This window comes from Vigna umbellata, chromosome 5, assembly GCF_029865625.1.
Source record: "Vigna umbellata cultivar VRB3 chromosome 5, Vumbellata_1.0, whole genome shotgun sequence".
Classification (NCBI taxonomy): Eukaryota; Viridiplantae; Streptophyta; class Magnoliopsida; order Fabales; family Fabaceae; genus Vigna; species Vigna umbellata.
The window spans coordinates 59,132,050-59,156,301 of record NC_142169.1 but is presented as its reverse complement, the minus strand read 5'-3'; the positions used below and the strand labels follow the sequence as shown (position 1 = coordinate 59,156,301).

At 29.9% G+C, this 24,252-nt stretch overlaps 2 protein-coding genes across 4 annotated transcripts; both read left to right on the top strand.

Annotated features, from left to right (window-relative positions):
• The first annotated feature begins 2,540 nt into the window (after positions 1-2,540).
• Positions 2,541-7,728, top strand: LOC124826353 (RING/U-box superfamily protein). 2 transcript variants are annotated; one of them, XM_088116722.1, is made up of 6 exons: positions 2,541-2,930; positions 3,934-4,103; positions 4,857-4,915; positions 6,253-6,278; positions 6,373-6,751; positions 6,963-7,728. In XM_088116722.1, the coding sequence occupies exons 1-6, from the start codon at positions 2,789-2,791 to the stop codon at positions 7,417-7,419; spliced, it is 1,233 nt and encodes a 410-aa protein (XP_087972848.1). In that variant the 5' UTR covers positions 2,541-2,788; the 3' UTR covers positions 7,420-7,728. The 2 variants fall into 2 exon arrangements, with proteins under 2 accessions (XP_087972848.1, XP_047155127.1); XM_047299171.2 differs by having other exon boundaries at positions 2,546-2,930; positions 6,951-7,728.
• A 1,748-nt stretch (positions 7,729-9,476) lies between these two features.
• LOC124826363 (Ribosomal L22e protein family) lies at positions 9,477-10,930 on the top strand. 2 transcript variants are annotated; one of them, XM_047299190.2, is made up of 3 exons: positions 9,477-9,637; positions 9,863-10,117; positions 10,596-10,930. In XM_047299190.2, the coding sequence occupies exons 2-3, from the start codon at positions 9,888-9,890 to the stop codon at positions 10,738-10,740; spliced, it is 375 nt and encodes a 124-aa protein (XP_047155146.1). In that variant the 5' UTR covers positions 9,477-9,637; positions 9,863-9,887; the 3' UTR covers positions 10,741-10,930. The 2 variants fall into 2 exon arrangements, with proteins under 2 accessions (XP_047155146.1, XP_047155139.1); XM_047299183.2 differs by having other exon boundaries at positions 9,489-9,632.
• The last annotated feature ends 13,322 nt before the right edge of the window (positions 10,931-24,252 follow it).

Here is a 24,252-nt window from a genome sequence, read left to right as displayed (position 1 = left end):
ACTCCTCAGTTTTTAACCTAATTTTCAAAATTTGTGTTTATAAATATTTAACCTAATCTTTAAGAGAAGTTTTTGTGTTTTTACTAAATAACTCTATGTGTTTTAAGTGTGAACTTGTGTTGGTAGAAGGAAGTGTTTCCATTAATGTGTCTAAGTGAATGCACAATCTCCCGTTATAAGGATTAAGCTCTTCATCCTTTTGTATGTCACAAATAAGTGATAGTTATTTCTTGTGTGTTCGAAAGAAGGAAATTCTAACCTTTATCATATTCATTCATGTGTAACTTCTAATTATTTCTTAGTTATTAGTTAATCACTATTTTTAGAAAGATTAATCTTAAACAGATGAATCAGTATAAAATTATTTGTGCAAGCTTTTATGTTAACTTTGTTGTTTTTCTAAAAGAAACTATTTTTATTTTATTTTAAAAGAGACAACTTTTATTAAAGAAATCAATTCACCTTTTTTTGTTTTTGTCCGTCTTCTCACATTTGTCTTTCTACCAACATTTTTCGTCCAAGAACATTGTGTTGCATATTTCAAACCATACTTATATTTAAATTTCAAAAGTTTTTAACAATTAATTAAATAAATTTGTAATTCAACTAATTCAAACATATTAACTAATTTATATACTAAATGAAAAATATAAATGAAAAATGTTGTAAACCATATATTGTGTCTTTGTCTTATATGACATTTAGCATGGCTAATTTCAAAATTACACTGCTCAAATAATTATTACACCATTTATGGTATATTATAGACTGATAATATAAATTGTTTTAGATATATTAATATCTAGAAAATATATACGTGAATTGTTTATAATTTTATTCATAAAAAAAATATAGAAAAATAATTTATAACTTTTTCCCGTACAATTATTAGAAAAAGACAACTTCAACCAAAACAAATACTACATTACAATACACAAAAAGTTTGTATATATCTAAACCATTATTAATTTTAATTATTATTTTTTTAAATATTTTAAAGTTAGCAAAGTAAATGTGTATAAATATAATTTTTTTATGTTCTATGTTAAAAATTAATGTATTTTTTACCTACTGTACGAAATAAACATTTAAATAATAATAAATAAAATATTTTTTCTAGCCTAAATTAGCACATTTAAAACAAATTAATACATGTTAACATAAATTATTAATTTACCTCCTTATATATTTTCTAAATTATTTATTTTATTTTTATAATAATAATAAAAATAATAAAATTATAATTATAAATAAAATTAAATATTAATAACTTAAGTAACTTTTATTTAGTTTATAGGTGGTTTTTTTTATTTTAATTTAAAAAAATAGTTAAACCTAAATACATGGTCAAATTAAAAAGTTTAATTCAAAATTAGTTATTTAAAGAATAAAATTAGTAAGCTAATTATTTTAGTCGAAAAAAAGTAGTTAAAATAACTCTTACAATTTGTTTATTATGAATAATTATTTAACTTTTTTATTGTGAGTAATTATTTAACTTTTAAAAAATAACTGTTAAAAGTGTAAATTTTGAAATACAAGAAAAAAATAAAATTATCATTATTATAAATAATTTTTACTGTAAATAATTTTTATTCGTTTTGCAGGTAATTATTTTTATTATAAAATTCTGTTTTAGTTTAAAAATAATTAAATTTGAAGAACTCACGATTAAATTTTAAAAAGAATCAATTTAAAGATAAAATTATAAAAATAAAATTAAAAAACAAAATATATACAAAAAAACAAAAAAATATCTGTATAGTAGTATAGATAATACAGATAATGATGATATAGAATGATATAATAAATAAAATACTTATTAAATTAACATATTTAAAAAAAGTTAATGCATATTAAATAAATTATTAATTTACCTAATGCATCTAATAAATAAAAAAATGATTTTGCTACAACTATTAATGTATGATTAATTCAATTAATTAATATAATAGATTCACAAATGTATAAAGTACATTAAATTTTTTTACATAGATTACACATTTTTGTCAATAAACTAAGTTTTTAGAAGAACAGTTTATAAAGCATAGTTTGAAAATCTATTTAAATGCATTGCATTTCATATTTATTAATATAATATATTTTCAAATTTAATAAATTCAATTTATATAGAAAAAAAACCCAAACATACTACCTTTAAATATCCTCTAAAATAATAATATTTTTATTTTTGCATATTAATATATATATATATATATATATATATATATATATATATATATATATATATATATATATATATATATATATAAAGAAAATCACTCGAGATTTATTTTCAATTAAATATTTTCCCTAATTAAATTCTTGAATTCTTATGAAAATCTTAAAAGATAGAAAATATTGTGTCATACTTTATTAATAAAAATTAGAATTGGTGAGTAACGTATAGAGAAAGAGAGGATGGGTTCAACCATAATTAAATAGTAATAAAGAAATGAATAAAGTTGTTTTGTTTGGACAACAGTTTTAGAAATCCAACCACAGGAACATCTAACGGTCCAAGTTTAAGAAACGAAAAGAAAATAAAAACACAAAAGAGAAAGAGATTTTGCTTTGTTGCCATCCCAATCTCGTTCCTCAAACTCCAAACCTTCTTCTCCTTTCTCTACTGAACCAAACCAAAAACAAAAAGATAGTTTAGAATTTAGATCTCACCTGTTTTATTACCTTGTTTTGGAATACACGTAACATCGTGTGTCTCCCAATTTGTGTGTGGCGTCAATCGTGTTACAGTGACGTGATGCCATCTTAGGGTTTTTGATTTGCGATGGGTCTTGGAAACGATGACGATGATGGAGACACGAAGAAGTCCTTTGGTTCAGTGGCTTGTTCGATTTGCCTTGAGTTTGTTTCGGATAACGGGGATAGATCCTGGGCCAAGCTTCAATGCGGACATGAATTTCATCTCGGTATGTTTTATGTAGATTGCGCTGTTTTGTTTTTTTAATTATTTCGATTTGACGCTGTTAGAATTGTTGGATTGAAGTTTGGACAATCGAGATCTGAGGGTTTTTTTATTTATTTTATTTTCTGTCGGATGATCAAATTTTGGTGATGTTGTACTCGCAATTGTGTTAACCGTACTACTGGATTGACCTGTTTTTGTGTATATGATGATTTAGGAGATGTTATTATGATGTTTGAGGGGTTGGTGGTATTTTTGTGAGGTTGTTTAGAATAGCTTGATTGCTTGAGTAAGCTGTGGTGGATTGAATTCAATATCTGAATATAGGTTCCTCTGTTGACGGTGGTAAATAAGAGCGTGGGGGAGGGAGAAAGTCGTTTGTGTTTTGTTATTTTTTTTTCTGAAAAGGGTAAAGGGAGCTTGTAGGTGGATCTTCTCTTATTTTTCCCATTCGATGCTGTGTTTCTCTGGTGGAGATATAGTGCCGAACTCCGAATAGTTGTTTTATGAATGAATATGGATAAGAATATGCCTCCAATTTCCTCAATTTATTGAATTGCCCGAAGTTAACTCTTTTGGAAGACATTCAATTCAATACTCCTCAACTTGATTGCGTAGTAAATTAGGCCTAATTAAATTATATGTATTCCATTAGTATCATTACAAGCTATCATATAAAACATTGTTAATATAGATTGGTTTTGATTACCTGGGAAAATCTTAATGTTAAATCAAAGTGTCTTTCCCCTGACTTGAACCAGTAGCCTATATATAAAACACGCTCACCCCAACAGCCTGTTCTGTTTAGAAAAGTTAGAATGAAAATTTCATGGTTTATACTATTACGTTATTTCAAAACATTTGGTTTTATGGATGCACTTTTTTCTTTCGATGCAATACTGCTTGGTTTCATGTTTTAATGAACCCAATTCTTAACAACCTGATAGCTGCATCTGCACAGCATCATGTCACATTGCTATACTTATTATATTCTTTATATTGTTCAGACTGCATTGGCTCGCACTTCAATGTAAAGGGGGCAATGCAGTGCCCCAATTGTCGTAAGATTGAGAAAGGTCAGTGGCTTTATGCTAATGGTGGTCGATCATATCCAGAATTTAGCATGGACGAATGGTCTCAAGATGAGGATCTGTATGATGTTAGCTACTCTGAAATGGTAATAGAAACTGCAAGTGGCCTTATAATTGTTTCTCTATTACGGCATATTTATGTGTTTGCATTGGCTCATTTTACAGTGAGCCTTAAATTTAGTCCTGCAAATTAATATCGGTTGCTATTTGTGACAGTATCAGTCTTAAATGTTTGTTGTTGTTGTATTAGTCAGTGCTACCAAATACTGCTGTCCAGTTGAAAGACGTGATCTTAGGGGGACATTAATCGTTTATGATCCTAACCTGTATCTACATCTGATCTTCTACTGATCTTGAGTAACTTAAGTTGCAAACTAGTCTTAAGTAAAACTAGCTTATTTGTTTTTAATCATATCTAAGACTACAAAACTGCAAACATTTAATTTGCTATATTTTGTCAAAAAGGATTTACCAGATAATGTTGTAGTAGGATATTGTATGAGAGCACAGATGAGGAGGGAAGGAAAAATTGAATGATGTGTGCATTTCCACTTAAAAATCAAATATGTAATATTTCAATGTCTTTGACTTGGTTTGAATTTTAACTCCCACTCTTCTGCTTCATATTTTTTTTGCCTATTTCTATACTTTTGATGCTCTTTGAAATCCCTATTGGTGCATTATTTTCCTCCATTATTGCTTCCAGTGCATTGTTCTAGCTGATATCTCTTTTATATGTATGTATGTATGTAATTATCTCATTCTTTTCCATTTGTATGCAGATAGATAGATTCCGTTTACTATGTTAGCTAAACGTTAGTTCTAAATGGTTTTTGCAGTCCTTTGGCGTTCACTGGTGCCCATTTGGAAACTTGACCCGGCTTCCTTCATCTTTCGAGTACGGTTATGAATTTTCATGCTGACTAATCTGTGTTCTAATTCCCATTGATGATATTCCTTTGTTCTTTTAAGTGCCTTGCCTTGAGAAAACATGCATATGGATTTTTGTGAAGGCTGTTTCTAAGACATAATTGGTATTTACTGTTATGGATACCCTTGATTTGTTTTTAGGTCCCACACATGTTATAAAAGGTTAACAAGATGTGCTTAGCTTCTGAACCAAATTAGGTTAGTAAAGTTAAATCTCAAATGTGGTTAAAATATTAAAGCCATCAGAATTCTTAAATTTGGATTATATTTTAGAATAAGAATTTTGAGAACTTAGAGGGGGATAAATGGATATCTTGAAGCAAGAGTTCAGAATTCAAAGAGAGTAGTAGTAGCATCAGTAGAATTTGAAAAGGTATTTCTAAGTTACTCCATAAAGTCTTTGTATTCAGTAGGACTTAATTTCCAATTGATCCAGGACAGAACGTCCCGTATTGCCTTGCATGCACATTACTTCTAATACGGAAATATAATTCTTTATGAAAAAATTGCATATAGCAATTCTTAATAAAAGAATATTTCAAGTTGAATTCTAATATTCAAGTTGACATCACACTTCTCATATCTTCATTAAGTAGAACAAAAACGAGTCTGTATGAAATCAGGCTGGTTTTTGGCTTTATATTTCCCTGGCATTTAACTGTTCTGTCACCTAAAATCTGTAACAATAGTAAAGGGAGTAACACCATTTGCTCTACACATTTCGTTAGCTCTTGACTACTCTCCAAACCTTTCACTGTTCTCTTTCAAACTTCTTTGTGTTAAACCTTTTTTTTCAGATAGCCATGCCACTAGTGCAAAGTATGTACTGGATTTGATGATGACTAATATTTATCATAGATCTGACTAACTACCTTTGGTGGAATCTCTTCTCCCAATAATGTTTTTTCAGTCCAGAAAGCTCAAACCAAGACTTTGTTTAAGGGTACTAAACACAGTTTCATTCGGAACAATGATTTATTGGTGTTAACTGTTAAAAAGATGTCAAACTTAATATTTTTTCAATAAATTAAAAAAATGCAGACAGACAAGCACTACCAACGTAAGATTGGTTTAGAAATTAGAATGTTACTGTGGGGTTCCAAACTGATTTCTGTTCTGTTACTATTTGGAGCAAAATCATGGTATCTGACTGACATGTTGAAATGGAAGATTGGTTGTGATTGAATAGAATGTTGGAATTGTGGGTGATTTAGAGAAGGAAAATTTGGTGCTAATGCTGCTTCCTCCTAAAAGGAAGTTTTTCTAATAAAATGGTAGCTTATATTCTGCTTTTTATTTTTCCAGGGAAGGGGATTTTTCATCAACTGCATGTAAGATCCTTTTTCATTTCCTGAACATTAGCCTCCTTTTCATCAACCTTGCATTTGACATAATTCGTTATTCATCTTGAACTTTGAGATGCAGATCCTGATATGCTGGGACATCAAGCTATGTTTGCTGAACATGCAGCTGTATCATCTTCTAGTCATCCTTGCCCATATATTGCCTACTTTGGACCAATACATCCCTCCACTTCCAACTCTGGTGGAACAGTTTCCGAAGCTTCTAATTTCAGCCACTGGAATGGTGTACCTGGTGACATGCCAACCTCCTACACATTTCCTGCTGTTGATCTTCATTATCACAGTTGGGATCACAATTCCTCTCATTTTTCTTCTGCCAGCAGCCGTCTAGGCACCACAGATCAGATCTCAGTATCACCTGGTAGTCAAAGGCCAGCCAGGGGTGTTTCAGAGGTCCCCAGATCCGGATCTTTTATGCATCCCTTCCTTGTTGGTCACAGGTAACCCGTTTATAATTTGTGTACGTACTTGGATGCTTTAGTATTTGTGGAAGTTACTAAGTTAGTATATTGCTTAGGCCTCAAATTTATAGGCTCGTAGTGTTGTATGCTGTCAAATACTAGAAATCGGGTTAATTTAATTGATCGATTAAAAATCGACGGAACTAGACATGTGATGCATCTTCGTGTAATTCTGAAGTTCTGCTGCTAGGGCTGGGAACACTGTTGCATCTTCAATGATCCCTCCTTATCCTGGTAGCAATGCTCGGGCCCGTGATAGAGTTCAGGCTCTTCAAGCATACTATCAACCTCAGCGACATCATAATTCTTCCTCAGTACGGACACCTGTTGCTTCTAGCACTCGGAGATCCAGTAGTCATAGTGGGTCAGTTCACTTACCACCAGTGGCCTCGTCACCGGACCAAAGTAGTGGCTTCGTTTATATCCCAGGTTCTTCAGCACACAATTTTCCAGAAGAAACTCATCTACATAGTCGCTTCCATGCTTGGGAAAGAGATCATTTTCCTTCATTGGCATTAAACCATGTTGGTAGAGAATCAAGTTGGCGAGCATACCACCAGACTGCCAGTGTATCAGACCCAAGTATCAGATCCAGCAGCTTTCGATTACGGCATGAATCGGAAAGAATGCCTTCACAAAATCGGTGATATACTTTTTTTTATGTCAAATGACATCTATTGTGGGAAATCAAAATTTATGTTTGCTTGAGAAACATTACATAATGCTTTTAGCCTGGCTGGCATGTTATGACAGACTATATACTCTGGCTAGCCTTGGAATTTATGTTTCTGGCAGCCATGTGGCAGTTTGATGGACATTGGTCTCCTCTAGTTTCTCTGCCTAGGAGGGCATGAAATAAGATCATATTTAGCTGGCAAATTAGGTTTTGGAAGAAATACTGGTGCATTGTCATCTCAAGTGATGAATTAGTAATGAGAGCATTTGTGGTTGGATTATTGTAGAGTATAAATTATCTACTTCTCAATCATCGAGGCTCATGCAAAATTCGGTGTATCGAGAATACACTTAATCTTACCTCTAAATTGCATGTTAATGTTTGTGTTAGATATATAAAAATAAGTGAAATCCAAGCATTCTAAGTATTTCGAATTTTTCAAAATATGTACAAGTTTATCAAGATTTTTTAACTTCTTGGCTAAAAGAATGTTTTCAGCGACAAAAATAACCCAAAAAGTAGATACATTTGTTCTTTGGATTCAAAAATTTGATTAATTTAATTGGTGTAGTTTTTCCTAATATCGAAAGGACATGAATTAGTTTGAATATATTGCAAACTCGTTAAACTTAAAATAAAACAAACATGACTTGTATTATTATTATTTTTTTTTTCAGACTTTACTTAATCATTTATTTTTTATTAATTTTTATTTTTGTGACTTGGATCCACATATTAAACATGTTAGAAAAATTCAAGCTAGCTCTCGTTTTGGTTCTCAACTTTTTCACTCGCTTAATGCATTTTTTTCTTGGGTAAAAATCCATAATTTAAGAGATACTGATGAAAATAAAATAGATAATTCATTATAAACCAAGTTCGAATTTAACTAACTGTCACTCACAAATGTTATATGCTTTATACTTCTAAACCTAATAAAAACATAACGTTGTAACAAAACTGTAAAATTGCAATGAATAGTGTTGTCGAAAACAAAATTAATATCAAAACTTATTATAATGAAAGATAATGATAAAGTAATATCACAAAAATAACACGTAAAAATATAATGATGTATTTAAAAAATAACAATAAAGAAACATTACAATTGTTAAAATCCAATATGAAAACTTAAATATTTTAGTAATAGAAAAAAAATTATAAATTATACTTATATTGAAATTCAAAGTTAAATAGTGCTATTATTGTAAAATAGATACAAATAATGACCCAATATTACTACCAAAATGATACAAAATCGTAAATATTAAAAAATAACAAAAATATTCATATAAAATATGAAATGCTTGTAAAATAATACACGGGAAATAGTAATCATACTTAAATAATGTTATTATTATAAAAACAATGAAAATAATATTAAAATATCAAACAGCTATTGACAACAGTGACATTACGAAGCAATAATAACTTTTTAAAATATGTAAATAATAATGTAATGAAATACTAGTAAAATGATTTTAAAAGAAAGATAGATGATATATATGAAACAGAGTTTCTATACCATTATATAGATATTCATTAAGAAAATGAATAAGACCAACATGGAGGATGAAGAAAATAGTAAATAATAAAAAATTTGTATGTCATACTTTTTATTTAGGTGAGAGAAAATTTACGATATGTAATGAAAGAAAAATAGAACATAGAATTGAGAATTTCCTATTATTTTAGAACACAATTTTTGATAAATGTTTTATTATATGGTGAGGGGAAAATCATACAATTAAAAAAATATAACTAATATTCGTTTAATTTAACATATCTGTTTCATTCCTAAACTTTATTTGTTCAGTTTCATGTTTCGAGCTTTATTTAAGAAAACAAGAAATATTGTTTTCTTCGTTCCATCATTCTAGTTTCGTTCTTATAAAGTGTTAACTTTATTTTTTCATTTATAAATAAAAAAACTGTGAAAATTATAGGCATAATAATATATGTCGTGTTAAAAAAGTATAGCATATATAATAATAACATGTTCTAATATTCATACCAAGAGGAGGAAAAATGAATATCCTAGATAAACCAATATTAAAAAAAAAAAACATAAAACGCAGTCTGGCTGGATCCATCGTATAAAAACTGAAATCCAAACCCTAAATATCCACTGCGGTTCTCATCTCTTCCCAATCCTAACCTCACCGCCGCATCTTCACGTCTCTCGTACGGTACTACACTTTTTATCTTCTATGGAATTTCTTCTTCTTCTCCTTCTTCGTCAATAACTAAGGCAAATTAGGGTTTTCACCGTATTTAGTCTGTTTTATTATTCGATACTTGAAGGTTTCACTACCTTTTTTTTTTCTATTTGATTAGCAAAAAATCGATTCCCATGGATTTCGATTAAATGATGTAAGTCACATAGCATAAACCATTTTCGTGTGTGGATGCAGAGGTGCGTATAATATAACAGGAAAAATGAGTCGAGGAAGTGCAGCAGGAGCGAAGGGGAAGAAGAAGGGGGCGACATTCACCATTGACTGTGCAAAGCCAGTGGAAGACAAGATCATGGACATTGCTTCTCTCGAGAAGTTTCTTCAAGAGAGGATCAAGGTCGGTGGCAAGGCTGGTGCCCTCGGTGACTCTGTTACTGTTACCCGCGAGAAGACCAAGATCATTGTCACCTCTGACAGTAACTTCTCCAAAAGGTGATTTTTGATGTATTACTGCATATAAAACGTGTGTGGCGATAGATTGCTTATATATGCGAAGTTTAGTAGCAGAATTTTTTAAATAGAGGTCGCTGTAAATGTTAGGGTTCTTTAATATTATGGTTAGTTGCTGACAAAAGCCATTGATATGACCACAGTTGTCGTGGTTTTTAATCGTGCATAACATTTTGTCAATGTGTTTGGATTAAATTTTGGATCGGGAAAATGTGACGGTATAATAAATTGAGTTTCTTTGATTAGCTAAATGTTCTTAACCTTTATAGAAATTCTTTTTGCATAACTTTCCCAAGGGTAAGGACATGATTATGGGAGAAAGAAACATAGTTCATTTTACCTTATACTTTTACATAAGTGCCAATTCATCCAAGTCGTATTGTGATTAGAACTTTTCTTTTTCATTTATCCTGATATCGTGAATTAGGGTGTAAGTGTTTGTCTGCTTGTATTGTTCCAGGTATCTGAAGTACTTGACTAAGAAGTACTTGAAGAAACACAATGTGCGAGACTGGCTCAGAGTGATTGCTTCGAACAAGGATAGAAATGTTTATGAATTGAGGTACTTCAACATTGCTGAGAATGAGGGTGAGGAGGAAGATTAGTTGTCTGATAGCACCTTATTCTCTGAGTGTTTTGTTTACACTTTTCTTATAGCTAGCTTCCTTTTTGGCAAGGATTGCTTGATATAACCGTACTTTGTTTTGATCAGTTGCAATTTAACATTTTTTATCATTTAAGAATTTTTGTACTTTTAATGTTAGATGGGAATGGAGTTTGCATATTATTCTGTTTTGTCTTAGTCTTTAATGTGGTTAAATTGCATAATGTTCCTTTCCACAATGTCAAATAATTTACCACTTCCTAGATCAGCTCGTGCTCATTCTGCTCCCTATTGTCCATTCCCAAATTGTTTGCACGTGGTTCATAGTTTGTTGATTGTTTGTCCATTGTTCAGCATTGGGGGAATTATTTTTGGATAGTTCTGTTGCTTGGTTGGGCAAATTTTCAGTGGATGCTGTGCGAATCATTGATTTTGGAAAAAGTGAATTTTCTCAACATTCCTCCTAGGTTGAATTGCCTGGGTTATATTTTCACATAAACAGTAATTTCACTTTATCAACCTAACCAATTTTTTTAGCTCCCAAAATATCATACCTAAACACATTTGTTTTGTCAATCAAATTCTATTCATATCTATTGCAAGCGGGGTTTGAATTGTTAAAGGTCTTATTGTTAAAGGTCACAATACGAGTTTGCCTTAACCTTTCGATTTTGGATAAAAATAGGAAGAGGTAGTGAGAATATTGTCGATTATATTATACTCTCTTGGATAGTTTTCCTTGAAAATTAGTTGTTGGGAATCTTCATACACATGTAGGATAATTTAATAATAATGAGTAGTTTTATAGTTGGTTTGATCGACTTCTGGGTGAAGTCATTGAAATTGCTAACTGCATATAATTTCCTAAATAGTGGGCAATGAGTACTGGCCAAAGGGTATTGTTTCCTTGGATTGAGTAATTAATGAAATCAATAAATCAATTTATACCAGTTTAGATAAGTAAATTATTTTGCCTCAAATTATCTGGATTTTAATAGCATTGCTCGATGAATTTTTTAGTATGTGACAACCAGTTAAAAAATGTTTGTTTTAAACTTATTCACTTCTTTAGAGCATTTTCTTGTGTTACTTTATTTTTATGGATTTGTCATCGTTTGTGTAGTTTTCTAGTCTTTTTTCTTTTCTTGAAATGACATGAGGTTGAAATTTTATTCCAGACAAATAATTTCGTATACTCATCTCTTTTTGTATTTTTTTTTATTCTGTGAAAGAGAAAGGAGTCTTTGAATGGAAACAAATAATTTTAAAAAATCCGATTGTTTTTATATCTAATTGTACATATTTTTTTATTTTACCTTTTGTCAATCTATTTTAACTTTTAATTTTGTCTAAATTTATTCACATGTAAATTACATAATTTTGTAATATAGTAAAATATTTGTTTACATTCAGATTTAATAATCAGATGTATCAAAGGGTTTTAGTCCGAAGTCTCTAATGTAACTTGAACTGTTCATTAATCAGAAATTATTAAAATATTTTTTAAATGGTTATTATGCAATTAATATTTAAATTAGATATAATTGTTAAAGACCGATGGAGAAGTATATTTTTTAAATAGTTTATCTTTATAGAAAGCATCTTTAAAAGAAAAAAAAAACTTTGATAACGTGTTCAAGACTTCAAGTGACACTTCACATTAAAAATAAGTGTTAGTAGAGTACCATTTTTTTTCAAAATGTTCATTCTATGTTTATAAATAATCTAAAATTTAATTGATATTATATAAATATTTAAATAAATTTATTCATCAATTTAAATGAATTTTAATTAATAAAATAAGTACCAACTAGTATTAAAATATTTTTTAAAGAAAAAAAAATCAAATTCTCCATAAATTAGGATTAATTTGAGCAATAATTACTTTTTTTTAAATCATATAAACAAATTTATAAACTATCTGGTGAATAAACTAGTTTCAATTTATAAAATATCAATATAAGTTTTTTTATAGAAAAATCTTATAAAGAATGTTTTCAACTTTTTTGAGATTAAATTAATTAAAATGTAAGATGAAAAAATTAATTAACGGATCAAATATCATTTGTTAATAGTTTATTTTCTTCAATTGAGACTTCTTGGGATCTCACTGTGGTATCTTTTCACTTTCCTCCAATAAAAAAAATGTTTTCTTTTGTCTCTTTCTCACATTTTTTCCAAGAATAGTTTACAAATAGAAAATGTTAAAGGAACTACTTTATCTAAAAGTATATGTGCAAATGAATAATTAATATAAAAGCATTTTAAACTAAATTTTACCCAGAAAAACACTAAACATCACTCCAAATTTCAACATCATCATTATAAGAAATTAAGAAAATATCGAATACAGTATTATGCTTAAGTGAGTTAATTAAGAAAATATGGAATACAGTATTATGTTAAGTGAGTAATACCATCTTCCATCTCTAATGATTTTTTATTTGTTTCACTTTTAATGCATTAATTATTTTTTAAAATATATTTTCTTTAATATTCAAAACTAATGATGTAATTTTTTATTAAATTGATGGAAAGAAATTCAAACCTAATCATTGACCAAAGGATGACAACAAGAATCCAGTAAATATTAAAGATTTTCTTTAAAAAGTTGTAATAGTTGCTTAGATGTGATGACGAAAGAATCATAAAAACAGTCCACAAGTTGTTGCCTACACTATATCTGATCAATCTTTTATGATTTGGTCAATCTCGAGAATCATATTGAAAACAAGATCTAAAAATTATGAAGCACCTCTGAATTATTTGGATTAAATATGTAAGAGTAATTTTAAAAAAATAATATAAATCTATTAATTAAAAAAATGAATTAGGGTTAATTAAACGTTGTGTATAGTAGTAACATTTTGTGTTTCTGCATGAAATTAAAAAAAAAAAAGTGTGTATGATGGCATCATTGCTTGTTTTATAAGATTGCAGCAACACAGTGTCATGGTTTGTCTCCCTCTTATCTTAGCTTCAATTTCCAACACAACATGCAGAACTAAAACGAGCCAGCAACACCCACTCACCCCCACCTTCTAAGGCAATTTTCCACTTTCAGTGCTGCATGCATGCATGCTTTCTGCTTACACAACAGAGTTTTAGTCATTTCTTTATTTATTTTGTTTTTGACTGTCATAACATTCATTCCACTGTTGCTATTAGATTATATTATACATACTCATCATGTTAAGTTACCTACGCCATCTCTTGTGATCATTTACTTACACAAACAACTCCACTGTCACTCCAATCCCATCCCTCAACTTTTGCATAAGAATTTACTCTGCACTTCAGCCTTCAGAAAATATCACAAGTACCACTCTCTTGCATCATCTACTTCGTCACATTTCGTCAATTCAATTGCTTTAGTCAAAACCTCTCTCACTCTTCTGCATTAATCATTCATTGGTTTAAAATTCCAACTCTCAACTCTACATTTTCAGTCATTGCCCTCTATGCTGCAGAGATACCTCTTTAGCCTTATCTTACCAATTATTGTTATACTATCAGTAATTTTTCTTTTATTAGAGTTTATTTCAATTAAACACTCTTTCTAATACAAAATTAAAAGCAATAATGGGTATACCTTTTTTTATTTAATGTCTATTTGTATAAATTCAGTAAAAGAATTACAAAATATTATTTTTTACATATAAAATATATTTATATTCATTTTGTGCAGTTGGGAATAACTAGCATTTTTGTTTAAATAAACAGGGTAGACTGATTTACTCCAACAGTCTTGTGCATTATTAGCTCACTTCCTTTCATATCTAAATAAAGTGCAAATGAAAATAATTGGTTATTATTTTGGCTGAGAGAGCACTTGCTTGAAACAGAAGATTTTTTTCTAGAAGACATGGACTAATCAATGATAAATAACAATTTAAGGAAATTGTAACAAAACAACATTAAAAACAAACACTTTTGTTTTTTTGTGTCTACTGAACATACACAGTGCACGTCGTAGGAGCTAATTAAACTTAAGAAAGCTAACATTTGAAGGGGAGGAAGAGAGAACAATGTATGTACAGTTGAAGAGATGGAAAACACTATTCTGAGGCAACACCAGTGTCAGGAGTCTGAATATGTCACCCTTTTTCAAGTTCTTCTGTTTCTAACTATTCTCAAGTTTTGTGAATGAACATTCCAATTCACCTGTAAAATACCGATCACATGCAAAAAACACAAAATCTCTGTTTCTGAAGGCAACACTGTCAAAGAAAGTCCATTTATTATATGTTATATAATAAGTCCCTTGCGTGTAAAAAAAATGTTTACATTGAAACTGAAATTTACATTACATGCACAAAAGAAAAGAGAGAGGAAAAACCATGCCATGGTTCTGTTATGAACTTACCAAAATTGAATTGGACCATGCCTGGAGAGAAACAAAATGGTGAGAAAATCAAGCTGGAAAAGGAGAGCACGTGCAGAATCACAGAGCAAGCATGGCTTGAGAGATGTTGCACGTGCCCTGCTTCTCCAGCAAGACTTAGCCACCAATGATGAGAAGATGGAATGAAGGTGGTAGCAATGGCTGATGAGTGGTGAGAAACATGGCATGAAAAAGCTCATGCAGTGATGCACTTATATACTCTGAAGAAGAGAAAGGAGAGTGAATAAGAGAGTAATTAGTATATGTGTCAGTGTGGAAAAGAAATTAAGACATTGAGTATTGAAGTGAACATTCTTTAAAGACCCAAATGAGCTAAAGAAGCAATATGAACTTCCCCACGTACTTTGCGTATGGTTTGGAATAAAAATAGAGGGGGGCACTCGGGACTGTGGAAATCTTCCTCTTCCAAAACCTCATTCATTCATTCTATCTTATTCACAATTTCTGCCTTAGAAATGTAGCAACATTAAATATCATGAGTGACTTTTTATCATGATTTCAAATCAAAAATGAAAAAACACTGCATTAATTTACTTGGGGACAGTTGCATGTTCTTGGTTGCATTGTTGGTGTGAGGAGATTGGAAAGTGATAACAGTCATGCTAGCATAGATTTGACCTTCAAATTTGACATGGCTCCAGTGAATCTTTATTCTCACATGTTCATCAATGGATTTTCTTCTTATCACATTTACTCTCCACCACCAGAAATCTTTTTCGAATGGACAAAATAATCATGAATAACAAATTAAAATCATTAAAAACTCAAAACCTTACTTAAAGCAATGTTTTTTAGCTGATTCATGTAGTTGGTATTGCTCATCAATGACCCTTTTGAATAAAGATGAACTGAATGTAGTTGCTTATGTAAGTGTCAGTTTTGTGGGGTACTTTTTGCAGCAGGCAATGCCAGTTTTGAAAGAAACATTGTTAGTAAGAAGAGAGAAGAAAAGTAAGTAAATTGGATGAAATGTAAGAAGAAAATGCAGTGTGAAGGTTAACAGTAACAACCATATTTATGATTGTTAGTGAAAAATTGGATGAAATGGAAGAAGAGTTAATTTTAGATGTGATGTCAGAAGTTAAACAAAACGTGGAGATTAAGGCGGTGAAAAAAAAAGAATGGTAGGTGGTAAAAAGGTGGGGAATAGCGGCTAAGGCATGCACAGAGACCAAATTGGCATAAACAGGAATGATAGATTGCGTGTTGCTTCTTACATTTTTCATTTTCAAACGAAACAAACAAAAAACTATAATACATAACAACATAAACCTAGAGAACTTTCCCTAGCTTTACAATCCAACACACTTACATTCCACTGTTTAAATACCTATAAACTAATTTTCAATTTTTTACATAAACTAATAACCATATTATATTCTTTTTACTTTATGTCTGTAAACATTATTGGTTGTCATGTATAACTAAATTCATAAATCAATCACTCTTCAACAAAAATATATTTACATCTTTTGTTTTATTTCTTAGTTAATATTTTAAAGAAATGTTAGCATTACATTTATTTAGTTAGGGTTTCTAAACCTGTTATATGTTAGAGACTAAAAACAGGGAAAATTAGTTGGGTTTGACAAACTGTAAGGATTCGGTTAGTGTTTCCTATGTAAAAAAGTGTCTTTTTCTTTTTGCACTCTGTTATTACTAAATCTACCTGTTATTAATATAGCATAAATAAAATATACTTCAGTATTCCACGGTACAATTTTTACATTGGCGCTTCCCTAGTAAAAATTATCCAGAGATTTTGATAGATAATACTTTCAGATGTTAATATTTATATAGTACATTGACTTTGTTTATTTATAAAAGTAGAGACTTAAGTTAGCTTTTTTTAAAAAACAATAGAAACTTAATTGAATAAAAAATATATATACAAAAATTAAATACTTAAATATAAAGATCAAATTATTAATTAAACATTTTATTTTGTGTTTTTTTTTCTATTGAGTATTCTCAAAGATAGTTTTTTTTTTTCAATTAAGTATTCTAAAAAATAGTTGCATAAGATATTTTGATGTTCAAATCAATTTTAGTCTTAGTAAATGTTATAGTAAATACTTGTGAGAATATCTTAATTACCTTACATTAGACACCTGTTTATATTATCAATAATAAACTTTTACATTTGTGTACTCCAAATATGGGTTCAATAATCCAATAATCATAATTATATGTAAGTTAACTTGTATTAATAATCTAATTAGGATATAGGAAAAAAGTATTTTTATGTTCCAGTGGATGTACTACTTCTATTGGAAAGAAATCATCCATTAAAAATGTGACCTATAACACTAAATTCAACCTATCAATCTCTTGTAGTTGCACAATTATCTAATAATCAAAACCACACAATTGTTTATAGTACCAAATTTTTCAGTCTTCCAAAATTATCATAAATAGAAAGCATCAAATTTAAAATTTTAGGCAATGTTATTACTAATCTCACAAATTTAAGAAAAAACCAAAACAGGAAAGAGAAAAACATTGCATATGTAGTTAAAAAATGGTAATACCTATGAAATCAAACTTTATAACCAAATGCTAATGCCTATGCACAAATTTCACACCCTATCACGAAGAACAAGGTTCAAATTTTACAATTTATTCTACAAACACAAAAACTTATCTCGACAGTCCTTCAGGCAGCCAACACGACAGGGCCTCTAAACAATGTAGTGGACAATAACCAAACAGCCTCCCTCGTTGACGACAACAACAAAAAAACGAGTAATCACCATCGATCAAGATCCTCAACATGAACAAGACGTCACAAAATGTCACGGTAGGGTCACACCATGGCAGTGACCTCCTCACGATAGGGTCAACGTAGGGTAGGGGTAGGGTCACCAGATTTGAGATGATGGATGGAATGAACGATGAGAGTAGAGCACACTATTTTCAGCAAAAGCACAAAGTGAAATTGAAGAGGGAAATCCCAAATGTAAACCTGATTTCATCGAACAATTCATTAATAACTTAAATCAACAATACCTTACCAACCACTATATTTGAGTTCTAGCCGAGTTGTGTATAGACTTTTTGAGTTCTGCAAGTTCTGTGTTTTCGTTAGGTAAGTTTAATTTGGTGATTTATGCTAGTTCTGACTTAAACTGTAAGCCTCTGTTGGTGGAGTTTGAAGCTACTGATTTTGTTGTGCATGTTTGAATTAAGTAAGTAATTTGAGTTACGAGTGTAGGTTTTTTTTCTAGTTGGTCGAGTAGGTGATTAAGCAGGTTGCTGGATGAGTCTTTACTGTCTAGTTTTGTATGCAATTTGTTTTGAGTTTTAATGATGTGTTTAAGTGTGAAAATTGTTTTATGAGACATGTCTATGCTTGGTTGTGTGCAGGTATAGTTTAAAAAGGGTTATCTAGTAATTTGTAGCTACTAAAATTATTTTGATTTAGTGTATAGTGTCTATTTTAAAGCTTTTGTTCAAAGTTAACTTGCCAAGTATTATTGTTTGAGTGAATTATATTAAGATGTTTTGCTTAACCTTATTAAGGTATGAGTGGTAAGTTATGTTTGGGCAAGTTGGGCTATTGTTTAGAAGTGATGAACATGGTGGTTTATCAAGTTATAGGACTTGGTAATTGAGATGTTGGTGCAATGAGTATATTAAGTCCTTTGTTGTTGTAACTATAAAGTCAGATGTTGTCTTTTTCTCTTATGACTTGGTAAGTTGGGTAAAAAAGGGAATTATAAACCTGAATGTAAGGCGTTGGGCTTAAGTGGAGTAAACTTGTAAGGCTTATGGAAGTAGTAAAAGAAGGTCTGATTGTAAGGCTTTGGGCTTAAGCGTAGTTGTACTTGTATAAGGCTTATGGAAACAAACAGGATGACTCTGAGTGATGTCAGAATAACGGTATATTTCGAGGAATAAAAGAGCTAACATCTGAAATGGGTTGACGGTTTCATTATGATTGTGTCTATGAATTTGGTGATGCATGTTTACACATAGTTTTCGTATTGAATCTTAAACTGAAAACTAAGGCTAACTCAATGCGACAACAATCTCAAACAAACAAAATTTAAACATATAATTAACCGATTTAAAAAAAAATAGTTCAACATATCAAACATACAAAAAAGATATTAACAACATATTAAAAAATATATAAATTTTTAAGCTAATAGGAGCTGCAAGCCTACAAGCTAGGAGTCACAACAACCGGGGGATGACTGTAGCAATGCAAAACATGTTTTGGAAGAAAGGAAATGCGTGCTACAACAATGTTACAAGAATAAAAAACGTGAACATGAATGATGACACAAAATGTATGCATCATAAAGAACTTAACATCCTTAACAAAATAGAAAAATAAAAGCAAGGGAAGAGAGAATGAACCTCAAGATTGAGTCAACTATGGAAATGGAGCCAGAATGGTGCAAATAGAGGAAGAATGAAGACTGCATCAACATGAAAAATGGAATCTCATAATTGCAGTGATAGTGGAAATGGAACAAGAATGGAGTAAGAATGGTGGAAATAGAGGAAGAATGGAGCAAGAATGCGAGTTTGCAGTGGCAAAGGAGAAGAGAAAGCAAGTTCTACAGTGACAAAGAAGAAGAGAAAGCAAGTTCTGCAGTGACACAATGTAACAAGGTCTTTTGGCGGGCATGTAAATTTTCACAAATTAACCCCAAGGTATAGGCTTCGTTTTTCTTTAAAATTGAAATCTATACTCTAATACTCAAATAAATGATTTCAAACACGTGGTGACATTGTTAAAATTATTGACAAAATACAAACACTAGTTGTGAATTAACCAAAACTTATATTTTGATTGTTTAAGTATAGTCTTCAGTTAACTCAAAGAATCGAAACCTATACTCAGAAAATTCAAATATAGGCTTAAGTTATTCCAAAACCGATAATTATATTTTCTCAATAATTTTAAAAATATCACCATTTCAAAGTTATTGTTTTATTTTTAGTTGAAGCTAATTAAACGAAGTTAAAAAAAATTTTACTAATAAAATAAGTCTATCATGTATCAATTGAAGATTTTTGTTAATCATTTTACTATAACCACATTTCTTATTAGGAGAGAATAAATAAGTTGGATAAGTGTGAAACTTTTATATTAATTAGATATATTTTAATAGATTAAAGGGATATTAAAAGTGATACACAGTTATAGTAAAAATAAAGTGAAATATGTCTATATACTAAATCAAATCACTTAAGTGAGATTTAAAAATTTATGAGATTTGTTAGAAATAAAGTCTACTAAATAATTTTTTTTAAAGAGGAGAGTTATGCATTAATATAAAATAAATAAAATTAGTTAAATTGTTGAGATAAAATAAAAATAAAATAAAAACTACAATTTCATGTACATGTTAAGATTGTAAATAAAAATTATTCCCATTCTCATATTTTATAACCTTATACCAAATGTTCGGTGAGGCTTATTTTAGTGTCACAGGAGATTGTTTGCTTTTCCTGGTCCTTCCTGCAAACAGCGTGAATACAGGCATGGAAATGACCTTTTCAACTTGGCTATACTTCAAAAAAGAAAATAAAAAAGTGGTTATATTATATCACTCCATGCAACATATTTAGTGTATTGGATTTATGCTCTTGCAAATCACCCAACATTAAATTAAGTTAAAAATACATTTTCAATAATTTTTATTTAAAAGGGATCTCTAAGTATTAATATGTTGCATTTAAAATGCTATTTAAAAATATATTTTAAAATAATATATATATATATATATATATATATATATATATATATATATATATATATATATATATATATATATATATATATATATATATATATATACAAAGCTTCAACCTTTTACGAATAGTAAAAGAAATGTCTAGGAATGGAGTATTGGGCTTTAGGGATGGTGGGTTTGGGCTTCTGATGTGTGGTAGGTAAAACAATAATTATTTTAGGATAAGAATAAATAAAGAAAAAGAGAATTAGTAATTATAAGTTGAAAGAGTAAACGGAAAACGGGAGTGGGCTTTTTCTCTACTGGTAGATGTCTGCGTCTGATGTTAATTTTGAAGAGCAATAAGGAAAAAAAACATATTTTAAAAACTGAAAACAAAGAATGAAAAGGATTGAAGCAATTGCCTCCGTTTGACGTAATGTATATATTAGTGAATCATATTGAAAGCTGAAGAAAGGTGGACCTTCCAATGAAAATGACTTTGCTCTCATAATTATTGTAGATTAGGTGAGTAAGGTGAAACAAAAACTGTAACTGTGCCCAATCTTCTCGGAAACTATCTTCTCTACTTTTTCAAATTATTACTAATACTTCTAACCTTCCTTTCAAAACCCAGTTAGGAATTCATTTATATTATAACTTTCCACAACTTTCAAACATTAAATCAACATTAACAACTAAACCTCAATATAATAATATGCATTCAACAATCGACTCCAATCCAGTATTTCATTATACCAGAAAGTCTTTGTACTTTCCTGTATTAATATAATCAAATAATATAATAATATCTATCTAATAAATTAATAGAATATCAACAAAATTTAGTGTAATATGGTGATAAAGACTTAGTACATGATTATATATATTTTATTTATTTTTAATATCTTTTATATGTTTCAATCAATATTTAAATAAATCTATAAATACAAAGTAATTTATAAGTAATACTTATTTTTATATTTATAATTTTTCTTATTGATGATGTGACACCGGACGAGGACGGGAGTGATCGTCGGTGCAAGAGGCACGAAGTGCAAGAGGCACGAAGTGCAAAAGGCACTGACAAGGAGCGGCTCCTGGCAGGCTTCTAGTGGAAATCGAACATACACCGGAATGAGAGGATCTAGAGACTGTATAGGTATGAAACTATACAGTTGAAAGATAGCTTAAAGGTATTGATTTGGCTACTCATATCACCAAAATGCATTTGTTTTTCGGTAATCTAACCCATAAGAACTTCATGATTAAGCGTGCTTAGTCTGGAGTAATTTAGGATAAGTATATTCACATTTTCATCTCAAATTCGTGAAAATATTATTATCGAGGTCAATCATCATATATGATATATTATACTTGTTTTGAAACTAAAAGTTAGTAACGATTTTGTTCTTAAAAATACATTAGATGATTGTAGAGAAAAAGTGTATTTAAATTATTTTTAATTTTATTTTCTAAACAATATGAAATTATTTGGTACACTAAAATATTAACATTGTTTATAAAAATGAAAACGAGGTTATAAAAACGAATATTCATTCTAAATAAAATGAAAAAATAGTTATAAATCTTAATCTTCAATTAAAATAATGAAAAAATGATTTCAAATATGAACTCGGTTTTCTTAAACCTTGACTACTGACTTGATCTAATATACTCAATAATGATCGTTATTTAATTTTAAAAAAATGTCTCCTTTAACTCTCTATTTCTAAAAGTAAAATTGTGTTATAATTTCAAATTTAAAAATAAACAATATTTAAAATACGATGACTGATGTAACGTAAAAAACTTATAGGTAAAATATATATGAATATTACTTCTTAAAATTAAAAGAAATAAACTATATTTAAAAAAAAAGTAAATTAAAGATGACAATGAAATAATAAGCCTTCACGGTCTTTTCTAGATTAAAAATCAGCCACAAGTTTTGATCAATAAAATAATAGAAAGAAAAGGAAATCTATCACAGCTTATATAGCCGCCTTAACATTTTGAGCTCGCGGTCCCAAAAAAATGAAGTAGAGCACTGAACTGATAAGAAGAAGTCCCTTTATTTTATCGTTATATCACTTTCGATATAATGCTCATACAAGAATAATTTAATTATAAATGTTTCCTTCTTTATGCTCATATTTAACTATACAAATTATTTTAATATTTTTTCATCTTTTATTAACAACAATTATTGCATTGATCGATGGCTAATGCTTACAAGGTATCTTATTTAGTCTGAAATATCGAATGGAACAAATATTGACCATTAATCTTGAAGGAGTTGTTGGAAGAAAGTTCTAGTTTCAAGTAATTAACTCTTTAGATAAGTTGCGATCAAATGAGGTATTTATATGCACATACTCAACAATTTTTACATATACTTTACATTTATTATATTCTTTTAATATTGTTTGGGTTGTAGGGGCTAAGTTATTCAACGCCTCCACATCCTTCTCTTCTTGTCCCTTGGACGTCCGGTTCTCGTTCGCTACTTTTTGATTTATTTTCTTATGCGCGGGTGTGAGATCTGTGAAAGATTTTCCAATGCCAAAGTCAGTCTGAGAGCAATGACGTTTTTCGATAGAACAATAATAAATGTGCAGTAAATGCAACCTATCTACCACTCACACTAGATCTGTATTTATAGTTTTCGCTATGGGCTTGAGATTAGTGAAAAGTTAATCACAGTCCAAAATCAGTCCAATAGCTTTTACTCACTGCTTACCTTAAACCTGATTAATTAACGATGTGGTCAGTCGGTCTCCCGAAGTTTGACCTTCCGACTGGTCGATTCCCATAAGCAATCTGGTTAATTGGCGGTATGATCGGCCGACCTCGTATGAGTTGTGTGTCCGGATGGCAAGCGGCAAAATTGCATAATCAGACATGAGGTCGTCCGGACTGTTCGATGTCCGGTCCTTCCAAATGGCGAACAGAAGGATAGTGCTACTGGCCCGTCATGGTTATGCGAACGTCCGGTCTGGTTGACGCTTGGTCCCCACTGATACAAATATTTTTTATAAATGTAAAAATTTATTTTTTAATGATCAAAATGAATTAAAAAATAATTTTCTGTTCATATTACAACACTTGACATTATGGACTACCAAATTAAGGGTTTTGTAAATCGGTGATTACATGTTGAGTTCGGACTCAATAGCATGTGCACGACCTAAATTAGGTACACTTGCTTATCCTTGGATTTTAAACTATAGTTTAATTAAATTTCCATCACACCAGACCAAACCTTAAATAAATGAAACTGCAAACTTCGAATACAATCTCTAACCTAATTAAATGTTCCTGTTTGAAGCATCATGGGCCAGCTGATGCAAATACAGGAAAATCGAGGACTTATCTTGTGGATTTTGATAAAAGTCAGGGATATAACACGGGAAAG

Bases quoted from the DNA above. Each gene is read 5' to 3' on its own strand.
- LOC124826353 (XM_047299171.2), top strand. From the start codon at position 2,789: ATGGGTCTTGGAAACGATGACGATGATGGAGACACGAAGAAGTCCTTT. The intron at 6,279-6,372 runs GTAAGATCCTTT...TTTGAGATGCAG, and splicing joins GGATTTTTCATCAACTGCAT to ATCCTGATATGCTGGGACAT. The intron at 6,752-6,950 runs GTAACCCGTTTA...GTAATTCTGAAG, and splicing joins CCCTTCCTTGTTGGTCACAG to TTCTGCTGCTAGGGCTGGGA.
- LOC124826363 (XM_047299190.2), top strand. From the start codon at position 9,888: ATGAGTCGAGGAAGTGCAGCAGGAGCGAAGGGGAAGAAGAAGGGGGCG. The intron at 10,118-10,595 runs GTGATTTTTGAT...GTATTGTTCCAG, and splicing joins GACAGTAACTTCTCCAAAAG to GTATCTGAAGTACTTGACTA.